The 13,865-nt window shown below is 39.8% G+C and overlaps 1 protein-coding gene across 3 annotated transcripts in view; it reads left to right on the top strand.

Annotated features, from left to right (window-relative positions):
* Window positions 1-13,865, top strand: part of palm2akap2 (PALM2 and AKAP2 fusion) — an 84,632-nt gene that overhangs the window by 21,330 nt on the left and 49,437 nt on the right. For all 3 annotated transcript variants that reach the window (XM_085359692.1, XM_085359693.1, XM_085359694.1), the window contains exons 3-4: window positions 554-675; window positions 13,133-13,247. In XM_085359692.1, coding sequence (XP_085215818.1) covers window positions 554-675; window positions 13,133-13,247 — 237 coding nt within the window. The remainder of the gene's footprint in view (window positions 1-553; window positions 676-13,132; window positions 13,248-13,865) is intronic.

Genomic DNA, 13,865 nt, shown 5'->3' on the forward strand with positions numbered 1-13,865 from the left:
ATGCTTTATTACATTTTATTTATTACATTTCTTTGTCAGTTCTAGAGTCTAGTGAAAAAAATGCATCTGTGCTTCTAGTTTTTAAACCTTTGCATCTCTATTTCCCACCAACCTCAGTTTATATGCTAAGCCAACCAGCTGTGGAGTCATGGCATCGTGATCTTCTGATCAAACAGGAAAATAGGATAATCTATTCCAAAAGCAGTGGTTAAACTTGTGTGAACTTATCAACTCAGATTGATTGTTACGTATTGGCAGCCTGTCTGTTCTTGTAAATTAGATGGGGATTATCTGCAAACCTTAAGTCTGAGAGTGATTGCACCCTGGTGGGTCATTGCTGGGTCTCCTTCCACCAGTGGTCATCCAGAGGTTGAGAGTATCATATGCTCAGCCTTGTGGACAGCCACTTGCAATTAGTTGCAGACAGCAAAACAAAATTCAATACAATTACCAGTCAACCATGGATTCGTTTCTAGTCACAAGAAGGTTCCCATTCTATTTGTACTCTAGAGTGACTGAGCCGACTGAAACCAGCATTTCTTTGTGTCCTCAGTCCAAAGCTATGCGTGAGCGGTGGCTGCTCCAGGGCATGGGAGTGGAAGAAGAGGAGGCACGGCGGAAACAGCTGGAACAAGATGAAGAGCAAGGGAAGAGGCTGGAAGACATGATACACAGGTACAACACATGCAGTAACGAGGCTTGGGTTTAGTTTGCTCTTCATGGACATTCTGGCAGTGCTGCTGATTATCTTCTGTTGTGGTTAGAGTACAGTGCAGGACATAATACATTTGAAGTGGGATTAAACAAAAGGCAGAGCTGATATTAAACAGATGTAAGCAGCCGATTAGATTAATATTAACAAAAGTTGTCACATCCGTTTTTTTAATACTGAGCTTCTGTTTTTCTTGGTGGCACTCTGCAGCCAATTTGACATGTTTCCAAGAATATCAGTTTTATTATCCCTTATAGTTCTAGTCTTATATGTAGTCATCAAATAAGGGCTTTTTTTTTTTTTACATCTAATTCACAAAGAACACACTGGACATGCAAAAAAGGGGACATAGGAGGAAGAGAGTGAGATACATTTAAAGAATCAAAATAGAGTGATGTGACTCTTTTTGTGCTTCCTGTCTCTGTGCCTCCGGGAGGAGCTTCCTGATTCCCATCAAGTGTTGCTGTGAGATAGTCACTTATTCCCCAGTGAAGTTGGGGGCATGAGATCATGAATAAAGTGCCAGCCAGTTCTTGCTATTGTGATTCTGGGTGTGAGATTGGGGTTGGGCTGCAGCTTTTCTTTCCTGAGACAGACAGAAAGCAGTAGAAAGCAGAGGCTTTGTCTGATTTCTAGTACTGCTTAATACAAATGATGTAGACGCTGGTGTGCAATAAAATGAAACTGCACAAAATAAACGAGTGAGGTCTTTTCATTCTGGATACAAATTAAAAATGTAAAAAATATGTCCACATGAGATGGCCTTAATATAATGTTGATATCCCCATATTTGGCAGGACCTGAAAAGATTAGCCTAGTTATAATAATGTATGCATGCTCAATGGTACAGAATTCGTAGTGAGAAGAAAATAGGGGGTTCTCCTCTTTTATTAGGGAAGAGAAACAGGAAGAAGCATGAAGCAGTGGAAACTGTTAATGTTGTATTTGGGAAAAAAGAAAAAGAAGAGGAAAAAATCTTCACAAACTATTCTGCCAACAAAAACTAGCATGGATTCATAAAGAGTAAAGCTTAGCAGCATAGCAGGATAATGGCCTGTAAAAACAAATCAGTTAAAATGCAGTGGAGAGTCGTTGTCTCGTAGCTCGTGTATATGGGTGAGATCAGAGCACGCTCTGGGTGAATTTGGCCTCAATGAGTGAGGCTCACTCCACCACCTCATTTATCAAATCTCTGTATGAAAGAGACTCTGTTAGCTACCGTAGGTTATCACTGCTGCCGAAATAACATCAACATGAAGCGTTGTCACGAACTCCAGGATAACATTTGCTCTTCTATAAACAGAACAGCCGTGAATGGTCACAGAGACAGCTTTGTAGGCCAGAGTACAGTTGTGATGGTGAAGCTGCCTCACGTGAATCACTTCATTCAGCTGCAGCTGAATAGAGTTGCTGTCTGATTTTTTTTTTTTTTTAATATTGCAGTTGTGGTTTTAATTAGTTACAAAAGCAATTAAACTGTAAGGATTATTGTCTGCAGTCTGGTTTCACTCTCCTACAGTCCAGCCTTTTGAGCTAAATCAACTCCAGCTTTATTTATCTCTGCAACAGGAAAACAAAGTGTTGCACAGCAATCACAAGTGACAGTCAAACTCTCTAGACAACTGTGTGGCATTGGAGATTTTTTGAATTCTGCATTCTCAAATCCTATAAATACACACTGAGTTAGAACAACCGCAGTTAGCTCCAATAACAGCAACAGTGGGCCAGAAAGTCCTGAAGGCCATACTTTTCTTGATTCCCAGAAAGTTTTGGAGTAAATGTAGAAGTTGGTCAATGCCTTGTTGTCTTGCATACTAATCCTTTGTTTCACAAGGTAGACGGAGACAGACAGACAGACAGACAGACAGATAGATAGATAGATAGATAGATAGATAGATAGATAGATAGATAGATAGATGTGAATCAGGGTCTCAGATGGCTGCTGAAAAGTGCTTTAAGAGGAGCTCAGCTGTTTGGCATTAAAGTCTCAAGGCTTTCAGAAAACAAGCTTTTCCAGTGGGTAAAATAAAGCCACAGTGCTTGTGTGTGGGTGTTTGAGGAGTGTCTTTATAGTCACACAAATCCTAAACCTGAAACCCAGTAATGAAAACATTGTACACAAATAAACATGAAAAAATAAGTGTATGGCCACCTGAATGAGAGGCAGATGATGCATCAGAGGAAATTACTTCATAAGTATAATCAAATGGAACTCCCACACAGTCGTGCTTACTGCTGAAATATTTATTAAATTATAACGTTTCAGTCTGCCCGTCCTAGATTGTAGGTAGATTGATACCATATTAGCATTCTCTTTTATACACACACACAGACACACACACGCAGGAGCTAATCAATTATCACATTATCCAATCAGAAAAGCAGATGACTCAGTGATTCAATAAACACTTTAGCAGTAAAGGAGACGGCGTATAAAATTAAACATCAACAGTAGGAAAAAAGTGTGATGTCGTGGTGTGAAGGTGGGAGATATTGGAGGACTTCCTGCTTTTAACACAAACTTCAGTGGACACTTTAAAGACCGAACGAGACAAAGACACAGCAGTTGCTCTTTTAGAGATGCTTGTCTCATTTCATGCACCGGAGAACGAAAGAAGAGGAACAGCTGTGCTGCTTGCTGAGCATTAAATGCAACACAATAAGTGTTATTGGATAGTCCAAAGGAACAGACAAACCACTGAATAAGAATTTGGTAAACATTAGGAAAGTATCAGCACTGACTAGTTTTGACCTTCAACTGGTGATCACGTAAAGTAAAAGGGGGGGGTGCAGTGGTATCTTTGTGTAGGCCATTTCATCCACATACAGTACTTGGACAGCACAGACAGGAGGAAGGAGAAGACGTTAACTTTGCAGAGCCTGGAGGACACACAGACACAAGGAGACAGAATGAGAGAGTGGAGGCAGCAGTGGTAGTTTTACAGATATCCCTATCATTACATGGACAGCCTAAGTAAACACAGAGAGGAATACAGCACTGTGACCCGAGCTGTACCCACACTGTGCTGCTTTTGGATCATTGCTTGTTTCATGTTGCACAGACAGCGTTGTGCGGATGTCGCTGTCACTGTTGGGGAAATGTGTGGTTTTGTTTTTTATGTACAGCATGTCCTCCTACATATTCAAGACCTGGAGAAATATGGTTTAATCTTTTTTAGAAATCAGAAAATAGCTTCACTAAAAGAATACAGGTTTTGAATTCAAAGGTAGGCCAGCGCAGTCTTTATTTAAACATGTAGCGCGCGTACGTGTGCACAATCTCACATTTCTATTTGTGCACTCGCTAGGACCATTTTCCCTAATTTTCCCAGTAAATCTGCAGTGACCTCCATTGCTCAGCAGATCAATAATGTTCCATCTTTCCATCACCTTGACTAACTATCAATAGATTACCAGACCAGAAAATCTGCAAGTGCAAAAGAGCCAAATGGGGACACATGAGGTCCAGCTGGCAGTCTGACTATAGCAAAATATACTTATTGCAACAAGCCCAGTGAAATGCCCTGTGTTGTGTTACATAACGCTCCAAGAGTATTTGTCTTTTGCCTCGCAGTGACAGTATGAGAGCAGTTTCTATCTGTGCTTCAGTTCAGATCATTCCACGGCAGTTTCAGCTTGCAGAGTTCACCATATCTGCATTTCACAATCACACATTTGCCTCAGCTGTAAAACCAGATGGGACAGAAACCATTTTAGCTTGAGCCAAATGTGACTGCTGTGAAAACAAAATCTTTCCTCACCAAAACTAAATTAAAGGCCAAAATTAGTCCCTCGGTGTGACATATTTGAGACAAGAACACCAAGCTAGAATCAGCTAGAATAGAATAGTTAGTAAATTCCTTACATTTTGTGGGTGGGACACCAAAAAGGAAAGACTGAATTGTGTTTATTGTGTGCTACGTTGATTTTCTCTTCCACGGATGTTACATTGCAGGTTTCAACATAAATACTTTATAAGTTAAATTTGAGCTAAAACAGTTAACTTGACAGAAAGTAGTCAAAAGTAATTTGGTAAGGGATAAATTTGTTTAGTTTGATAGCAACAATACTTCTACTTCTCAGGTGTAGTGATTTTTTTTGTAGCTGGACTATCAGCATCTATAAAACAATTCATTAAAGGCCCACATTTAACTCACTAAAAACATCGCTGTCACGGCTGCACAGCAGTCGTGTGGTGAATTGAGAAAATGATCCAAGATGCAGGCACTGACTGGGGTGCGAGTGAATGTTTATTTGCAGAGGTGATAAGGTGACAAAAACAGGAGGAGCAGAGCGGGGAGTAAACCAACCTAAACTGGGGAAAACTAAAGAACTCAACTTAAACCAAGCACGCACGGGAGGAGGAACGAAATGCACAATGAAAGATGGCGGCAAGACGCAGAATGAACACCGGGTTACACAGAACGATGCAGACAGACATGGCGTTAAACAGACAACACGACAGAGAGCTCAGGAAAACACAGGGCTTAAATACACGGGGAGTAATCAGGGAATGGGCCACAGGAGGGAGACACAGCTGGGAGCAATTAGGCTAACGAGACAGGGGAGCGGTAAAACTGAACACACTGACATGAGACATGAACTTTCAGAATAAAACAGGAAACTAACAGACACAGAGAACCAGACAGGACACTGAACTTGACAGGCAGACTCATGAGCAGACACAATAACACCATGGACAGACAGAGGGAACACAGGCAGGCATGAAACAAAAACACTAACACATAGCAAACCTAAACAAAAGACAAAACAGAATAACCGAGAACAAAGAATAATATAAAGAAACACAATACACCGAGTCCTCAGACTCAGGACCATGACAATCGCATAAATTCCTTAAAATCATCAACCTTTTTACTGTTATTTAATACATATACATCTAAAATATAGTGTTTTTAAGGTCATAGACAAACCCTTTTCAATTTGCAGCAAGCTGGGAGAGACAATGTATTTTGTGTTAAATCTACATCATAGGTACATTGTAATTTATGCCTAAATTATGCTTCTGCTGTGAATCTGAGTTTGCGGTGTAGCCCGTTTAAGTAACCATTGCCATTGCCAGGTCTGCATTTACAACACATAAGTATAAATCCACTGTAAAAAGCCTGCACTTTACACATCAACTTGCACTCCTGTCTGTTTCACTTCCTGTCAGCCATCAGTTTTCCTTCCTTTGCACTCTCATTAGTTAAATTCATCTATAATCATTTATCCAGTCAGCCTCCCCAGTTTATACTCCCTGATGTTTCAGTCTGTCAGTTGCCAGATCATCTGTTTTCCACCAGCTTCTAGTGTCTCCATTGTTCACAGTACAGTAGATCTCATCATGTGTTCATGCTTCCTGCATGTATGACCCCTGCCCAAATTAAAGATTTTGATTATTTCCCCTCATTATTGTGGCGTATATGCTTTGCATTTGTGTCCATACGTCTTGTCTTTTCTTGCTCTCTGTAGCACAATCTGTGACTGTAAACAACTGAGCAGATTAAGACTTATGCAGCATAATGCATCTTTAACTTTGTGTGCGAGCTTTAGCACAGGACAGTTAATCATTCAAGCAGAAAGGATCAAAGAGCTGCATGAGTTACAGCTGCCCCGTGTGGGTGTGTGAATGCAGGCTATAAAATGATCATAACCAAAGAGTAAAAATAAGAGATTACAGAGCTGGAAATGGATCGTGTGCAGCTTGCATCTTCGCCAAGTGATTTGACTCGACAGAACAACACTCAGGAGGGAAACAAGACAAAGTCAGGGTCTGAATATAGATTTCTGGGCCTGTGTGTACAATCTTAAAGAGTGATTTCACTCTTTGACTACATAATGTGTGGGAGTAATGGTTTTGTGAGTTAGCAAATTTGAAATGGGAAGCAGGCGTTTCTTTTGGAGTAGGGAGAAGAAGACGAGAGTCTTCCATCCTACTAACCTATTTATGTGGCTAACTTATGTGTTGTGCTAAATGTTTTTGTTTGTTTGCATTTGAATTTCAAGGCTAGTGATACTAATTGGTGCTGAGTCAGTTTACCAGCCTGCACACTCAGGATGCACACAGAATTAAAAGAACACTGACAAACAATTATATCTCATTAAAACCTTAGAGCACACTATAAACCAGTTATTATAGGCAGCACAGTGGCTCAGTGGTTAACACCATCACATCAAGAAGGGCCTCCATTTGAACCAAGAAACCAAGTTAGGAGCTTTCTGTGTGGAGTTTGCAAGTTCTCTGGTTTCTCCTACCCCTGAAAACCATGCTGTGTTAACCCTGCCTATGTGCAGCCTACCCTACTGTATATGTATTTATACCTTCAACCTCCTCGCTGTTCCAAATATTGAAAAGCTATAAATTGAAGTACAGCTTCACTTATAAATACACGATGTGGTTGGAGCTTCTTCCTCTCTCGTCCTCTCAGTGTGTCATTGCTTTGTGTGTTCCTGTATCTCTGACAGCCTGCGTGCACATGAATGCATGCTCTCACACACACACACACACACACACACTGAAACAGATGTCGGCTCTTCCTCCTCTTGTGTGATGTGGAAAGCAGTTGCTGCTGCCCACCCAGGCGTATCCATGGCAACTGGACTGTGGTTGGCTGACAAGGCGGGGACAGTGACATCACTGGTCTCATTCAAGGAGTGCCACAGAGATAATAATGCTGCTGACTTCTTTTGTAGAAGTGTAGCAGGAGAGTTAAAGTCATGAGCCTGGTTCTCTGTTTTTCCCACCCTAAAACAACTAGCTTTCCAGCTATAAGCACTTCATTTTACTTTTCTTATTTTGTTTTTCTGATTTTCACAAGTCTAAATTTATTTGATGGATATTCTTAATACTAATATGTTAAATATTATGGTGTTTTACTAATAATTAACAAGTAACAGACCTCATATAGAGTCTGGGATTAGGTACAACAGCTGCAGTTTTTCCTCACTGAAAAACTACCAACCAGTGTAACAACCCTCTCACCCAAAACTAAAGTTTACGGTTTTATTGTTGGCATGTTAAAGGTTTCCCCACTAGAGGGTGCCAGACACCCACATCACTAATACCAGTGTCACTCTGTCTTTACTTTTTTGCCCGCATTGCATTTGCAAAGAATAGACTAGTTGTGTAAAGGGTGTTTACACAAATGTCCTGACATTGGTTTGAACCAAAGATTTCACATTTGGTGTCACCTCTTCATAAGATTTGTTGCCACTGACATTCAGTCCAGTCCTTTTGTAATTTGGCAAACTTCATCCTCCCTTGCTTTCTTGCCTTAAAAATGGCGACTTGACAGCCACCCTTCCATTGAGACCATTTCTAATGAGGCATCAGTGAACAGTAGATGATTTAGCTGAAGGTCTGGATGCATCTTTGGGTCCTGTATCAAGATTTTGATATATTTCTTTCCTATTTCTTAAGGAAATTACTTTCAGATGCAACTCATCTAATGTAGATTTTTAGCCCTGTCATTTCTTCATCTGTCCTCCTCTTTTCCAGTTTCCTCAGATTTTTTTAAGCACACATTGCACATCACCCTAAATAACATGTGTGTATATATATATATATATATATATAGATGCTTTCCGCTATTGGCTCTTTTGGGAATCACGTTGTTAATACAGAAAATACTATTTTCTATCTCTCGAACTGTTATCTTTGCTATTTCCCATAGATTCAACAGAAAAAAAGTGAATAAATTATGGTTGTTTTTTTTGTTTTGTTTGTTTGTTTTTTACAAACAAAGTGCCTAAGGATATAATTTAAAAGTGACTAAAGCAAGAACTTTGAAAGACCTTTAGAAAGCCTGATTACTTGGAAATAAAATATAAAGAAATGAGACTTTTGCACTATACCGTACACTACCTGACATTGTTAAAATGTAGCAGGATGAGAAAACTGTGTCCAATGTCCTGGCAAAAGTCTTGCTTCTCTTCCATTTTGACAAGACCTCTTGCAGCTCAGAGGAAGCTGAAGTAAAATCCTTTTCCCACTAGAAAGGAAATGAGCTCTGGGGGAGCTGGAATAAGCAGTCACATGAGTGGCAATAGCTTGTAGAGACATCTACTGTGGTTAGATAATACTTACTGTAGGTAAAAGCAAAAGATTTGGGAATCTTTAATTTCCTGTGTACCACTGTACAGTTTATGTGTGAGTGATCTAAACGCCACAGTACTCTGTATGTTTAGACTCTTTAGACTTTTAAACCAATATTTTATCTTTAATTTGCAACAGTGTTTTTTCTTGGGTATTTTGACTTCCAGATGCCAGTTTAGTTGTGACGTTTGACAGGATAACATCTGGAAGTTTGATACTCTGACACCTATGTGGGAGTGCATGGTACTGAGTCACAATTATTCAGTGTGTCTGAGCAAAGAATGAACAGTGTGACTTCATCACAAATCACAGTAAGTTCAGTTTATTCAGTAGCCATATTTATACAATCAGCTCTGGCCTCTTGAGTGCTAATTAGACGTGTCACTAATTACATTTCTCCAGCTTGTACAATTTTCAGTTCCATCAGGTGTCAGCAATATAAAAACAGTTTGACAGATGTTAAAGTAAATTGCTTTACTTCAATTCAGTCATTCTGAAAAATATAAAAGTTTAATTAAAAATGTTTTAGTAGGTTAGAATTGCAGAAAAAAAAACGTGTGAATATAATCAGGGACACTGTAACAGTTTACATTAAGGTAGTTGTTTCTTTGCATTCATATAAGTAATATATTCGCTCCTTATTAAGCAAGCATTTATGCCTTATTCTGCATCATGACTACAGTTTGCTTACCGTCCAAATCGTTCCACAGACGATGCCATCTCTCATCTCCTCCACACATCACTCACTCACTTGGACACTAGAAGGGGGAATTATGTTAAAATGCTCTTCATAGACTACAGCTCTGCATTTAACACCATAATTCCCTCCACACTCACCACCAAGCTGGAGCATCTGGGACTCCGCTCATCTATGTGTCAGTGGATCTCCAACTTCCTAACTGGCAGACCACAGGCAGTAAGGATGGGCAGACATGTCTCAGCCTCCACCACTCTCAGCACTGGAGCCCCCCAGGGGTGTGTTCTGAGCCCCCTGCTGTACTCTTTGTACACATATGACTGTGTGGCCACTACCAGCTCCACCACCATCATCAAGTTTGCTGACGACACCGTCGTGGTGGGCCTGATCTCTGATAACAACGAGACGGCCTACCTGAAGGAGATTAGGAATCTGGAGAACTGGTGCCAGAGGAACAACCTCCTTCTAAACGTCAGTAAGACAAAGGAGCTGATAGTGGACTTCAGCACTAAGCAGGAGAGGAACTACCAGACCCCCGTCATCAACGAGTGCCCAGTGGAGAGAGTGGACAGCTTCAAATACCTCGGAGTTCACATCACGCAGGACCTGTCATGGTCCTGTCACATCAACACCGTGGTGAAAAAGGCCCGTCAGCGTCTCTACCACCTCAGACGCTTGAGAGACTTCCAACTGCCCTCCAAGGTGCTCAGGAACTTTTACTCGTGCACCATAGAGAGCATCCTGACGGGAAACATCTTAACCTGGTTCGGGAACAGCACCATGCAGGACAGACGAGCTCTACAGAGGGTTGTGCGATCAGCTGAGCGCACCATCCGCTCCGAGCTCCCTGACCTGCACTCAATCTACAGCAGGCGGTGCTGGACCAAGGCCAGGAAGATCGTGAAGGACCTCAGCCATCCCAACAACAGACTGTTCTCTCTGCTGAGGTCAGGAAAGCGATTCCGCTCCCTGAAGACCAACACAGAGAGACTGAGGAGCTTCTTCCCGCAGGCGATACGGTCTCTCAATCACACCACCACACAGTACTGACCCACACATACAGTTCTTACACACACTGGACATTCTGGACTTTGTTTTCACTTCATCACTTAAATCACGCTGCTGTTATTGTGTATATGCTGCTGTTATTGTGTATATATTTATTTATATTTCTTCATACATTCTTATATAGTTCTATATTGTGTATTTTGTTGTACAGTTATTTTATTTTCAACTTTAATTTATATATTTTATCTTATTCTTCCCAGTTAAATTTACCCTTCATTCTAATTTGTGTTGTACAGTTATTTCATTTTTAACCTTAATTTATATTTTATTCCTTCCTAGTTAAATTTACCCTTTTTAATTTTTCATATTTATTTCCTATCTTATTCATAGCCTTTTCCTTTTTTGTTTTCTTTAGGTCACGAGCAGTTGTCCAAGCATTTCACTACATATCGTACTGTGTATGACTGTGTACGTGACAAATAAAATTTGAATTTGAATTTGAATTTGACTTATACCTCTAGTCGTGAGAAAGATCTTACTTTGAATGGGGAACAGATTCTGAATTAGAAAGACCTCATTTAGAGTTATTTGTAGTTAGTTTTGTTACATAAGAAGAGATCATATTTAGTTAGTGCTACTAAGACTAATGTGGTGCTACTCACAGACTGTAAAGTTGGTACCTCTTTATAAAGCCGTTTTCTGTTTGGAAATAGGAGTCATTCAGAAAAATGTTGGTGTAAAGAAGTGGCTTACAGTGACTTTTACGGAAACATAATCCCACATACCAGATTTTAAAAATCCCAGCTAATTGCTTTAAGAAAGAAGAAAAAAGAAGAAAAAAATGTGATTATTTTGAACTGTGAGTCATGCTAATCGACTCAAATGGACGCTAAGAATAAAAATATGGAGTTAGAAAAAGCTCAAAGGTCACTTATAGTAATTAGCTTTTGTACCTTAAAATAACGTGTGGCCTTTTTCTATTTTTTCCACGTTGTGACTTTGCAATATCGCACATTGTTCTTTCATAAACAGATAAAACTGATTGTATGACATATTCATATGATCATTTTTAGACATTCATGCTAAGATTAGTGTGCTACTTGAAAAAATAATGATTACACATTGTGGTGCAGTCCTTGCCTCTAAGTTCAGTGTTGAGTAATTGTTTCTCCTACCATCAAGGCTAGAGTTAAAGATAGAGGATCGCTGTATTTATAAATAACTGACTGCGGTCATTTCTTCCAAATATGAAGATGGGAGAAAATGCTCACAAGTTACTTAAAACTTAATAAGCTAAATAAATCAAAAAAAAGCCCCAAATGTTCCACTTCATCATGAGTCAGATATGCTGTATTATGATCATCGGTACACACTGATAAGATGCTGGGGCTTTACAGAATGGAGAGTGGTTTTACAACAGCTGCCTTGTATTTTGCAATATTTGTTACATGTTTTCTGTAGCAAAGGCAGACCTGTTATTTTGGAGTACCCAGACCCCTGAACTGTATTATTTCAAGCAACACTGACTCACCGGCACAGTTAATTAACAGCACAGTTACATAAGCTAATTATTTTGCTAAGAAACTAGTTTTCACAGGAAAGCAACATTTCACATAGAAGTACTAAAAAACTGATTTTTGCAATCTGCATATTTACCGCATCAATAAAAAAAGGTTCATGAGCTCATATGAATGAAGTGTCTTTGAGCCTCACAGTAAGTCTTTGTACTGCTGCAGTGCTCTTCAGTTTGCTGAAGGTGAACCTGGGTAGCAACGCTGACAGACGGTGATGTATAGACTGTGTTTTTCCTTTTTTTTAAAAAATTATTTCAGGTTTTCAAGTGACTATTGACAATACAGTGAAAGATTTTCAAAGCAAATCCTCCAAAATATCTAATCAGATATATGTGGTCTACTCATTCTAACAATCAGTGCACTTGTTTCTGTAAACTCCTTCAGATAAGATAAAGTGTTCATGGTCGAAGGTGCAAACGGGACGACTGACCTCTACTAATTCTTGACTACTCCGGAAGAATTGTTGCTAGCATTGTTGTGAGCCATAATGTGTCTTTTATCATGATGTCACACACATTGACTCACAAATTCCTGATGTCCCAGAGGATTGTATCCTGAAGTAAGGAAGCTTGGTCCTCCTCCCTTACTGCTTCCTAGTATTGTTGTTGCATCCATCTCTTAAATGTCCACGTCAGCATTATGTGTGTACTTCCATGTGAACATTTTAGGTGCAATTTAAAGGATGGCAGTAATGACTTAACAGTCCTTAACGGCCATTTGTTTAAAAGAAGTTATAATTAACTGAATGCATTTGCATTGCATTAAGCCCTCTGAATAGCAAAAGCAAAAACATGTTGTTATCATAGCAACAGAGAGAAATGGTTCATAAACCTGCTGAAGGAGGATGTGGAGTTTTTCCTGTTGTACAAAGCTTTTAACCAGATGATGGCATGTTTTTCTTTGCAAGTTCTTTAAAACCTACCATATCTACCTGGTCGTTTCTCATGTTAAGCATCTGGATGATATGCTGATGAAAATTGTGAACCTGACAATGAGCCACAGTTAACTTTGGATTTGTCTCTTGTGTTTTTGTGTATTTATAGGCTCGAGTCTGAAATCGGTGCACTCGAAAGTGAAGAGTCTCAGATTTCAGCCAAGGAGCAAGTTCTTCGAGAACGCCTGAAGGAGACAGAGCGCTCGATAGAAGAGCTGCAGAAGGTATAAAACCATGAAGTGATTCAGGCATTGTTGAATCAATACAGACTTACTATACCCCAGCCCTGCTCAGGATGTGCAAGTCTTCTTTTAGTAGTTCAACAGCTCATTTTAATTTACCAGCTGTGCTTTAGGTCACGGTAAATGGTATTCCGAATAAACTAACAAGTAAACAAACTGCATTAAAAGTGCTCAAAAAAGATGGTCGTGCAATGTGTGATGAAAATGTTTTTTGACTCCGATGATAAACAAGAAATGTGAGTGATCCCTTTTGCACTTCTGCATCGCTACTGCTATTTGACCACTGGAACATGCCCATCTTCAGTTTCATATTGATTCTCAAAAATGCACTGTAATCAAACATTAGCTTTTGTTTTTGTTTCATGTTGACAATAGTCAGTTATAATTAGAGCTGCAGCTATGACCCAAGCACCTAACACCAGTCTTCAGTGGAGGAGTGCATAGTTTCTGAGACTGAAAGTGGCACACTGGGTTATGAGTCCTTTTTTTCCCACACTCATAAGGTTGTGCACTGTAGATTTATCCCCCAGGGTCAGTTTCTCAGTGGAAACTTCTATTTCCTGCACATTTTCAGGCCACATCAATGCAATCCTTGCTCAG

The sequence above is a fragment of the Diplotaxodon limnothrissa genome, linkage group LG7 (genome assembly GCF_057381915.1).
Source record: "Diplotaxodon limnothrissa isolate DT_005_m linkage group LG7, D_limnothrissa_male_GT1.1, whole genome shotgun sequence".
Classification (NCBI taxonomy): domain Eukaryota; kingdom Metazoa; phylum Chordata; class Actinopteri; order Cichliformes; family Cichlidae; genus Diplotaxodon; species Diplotaxodon limnothrissa.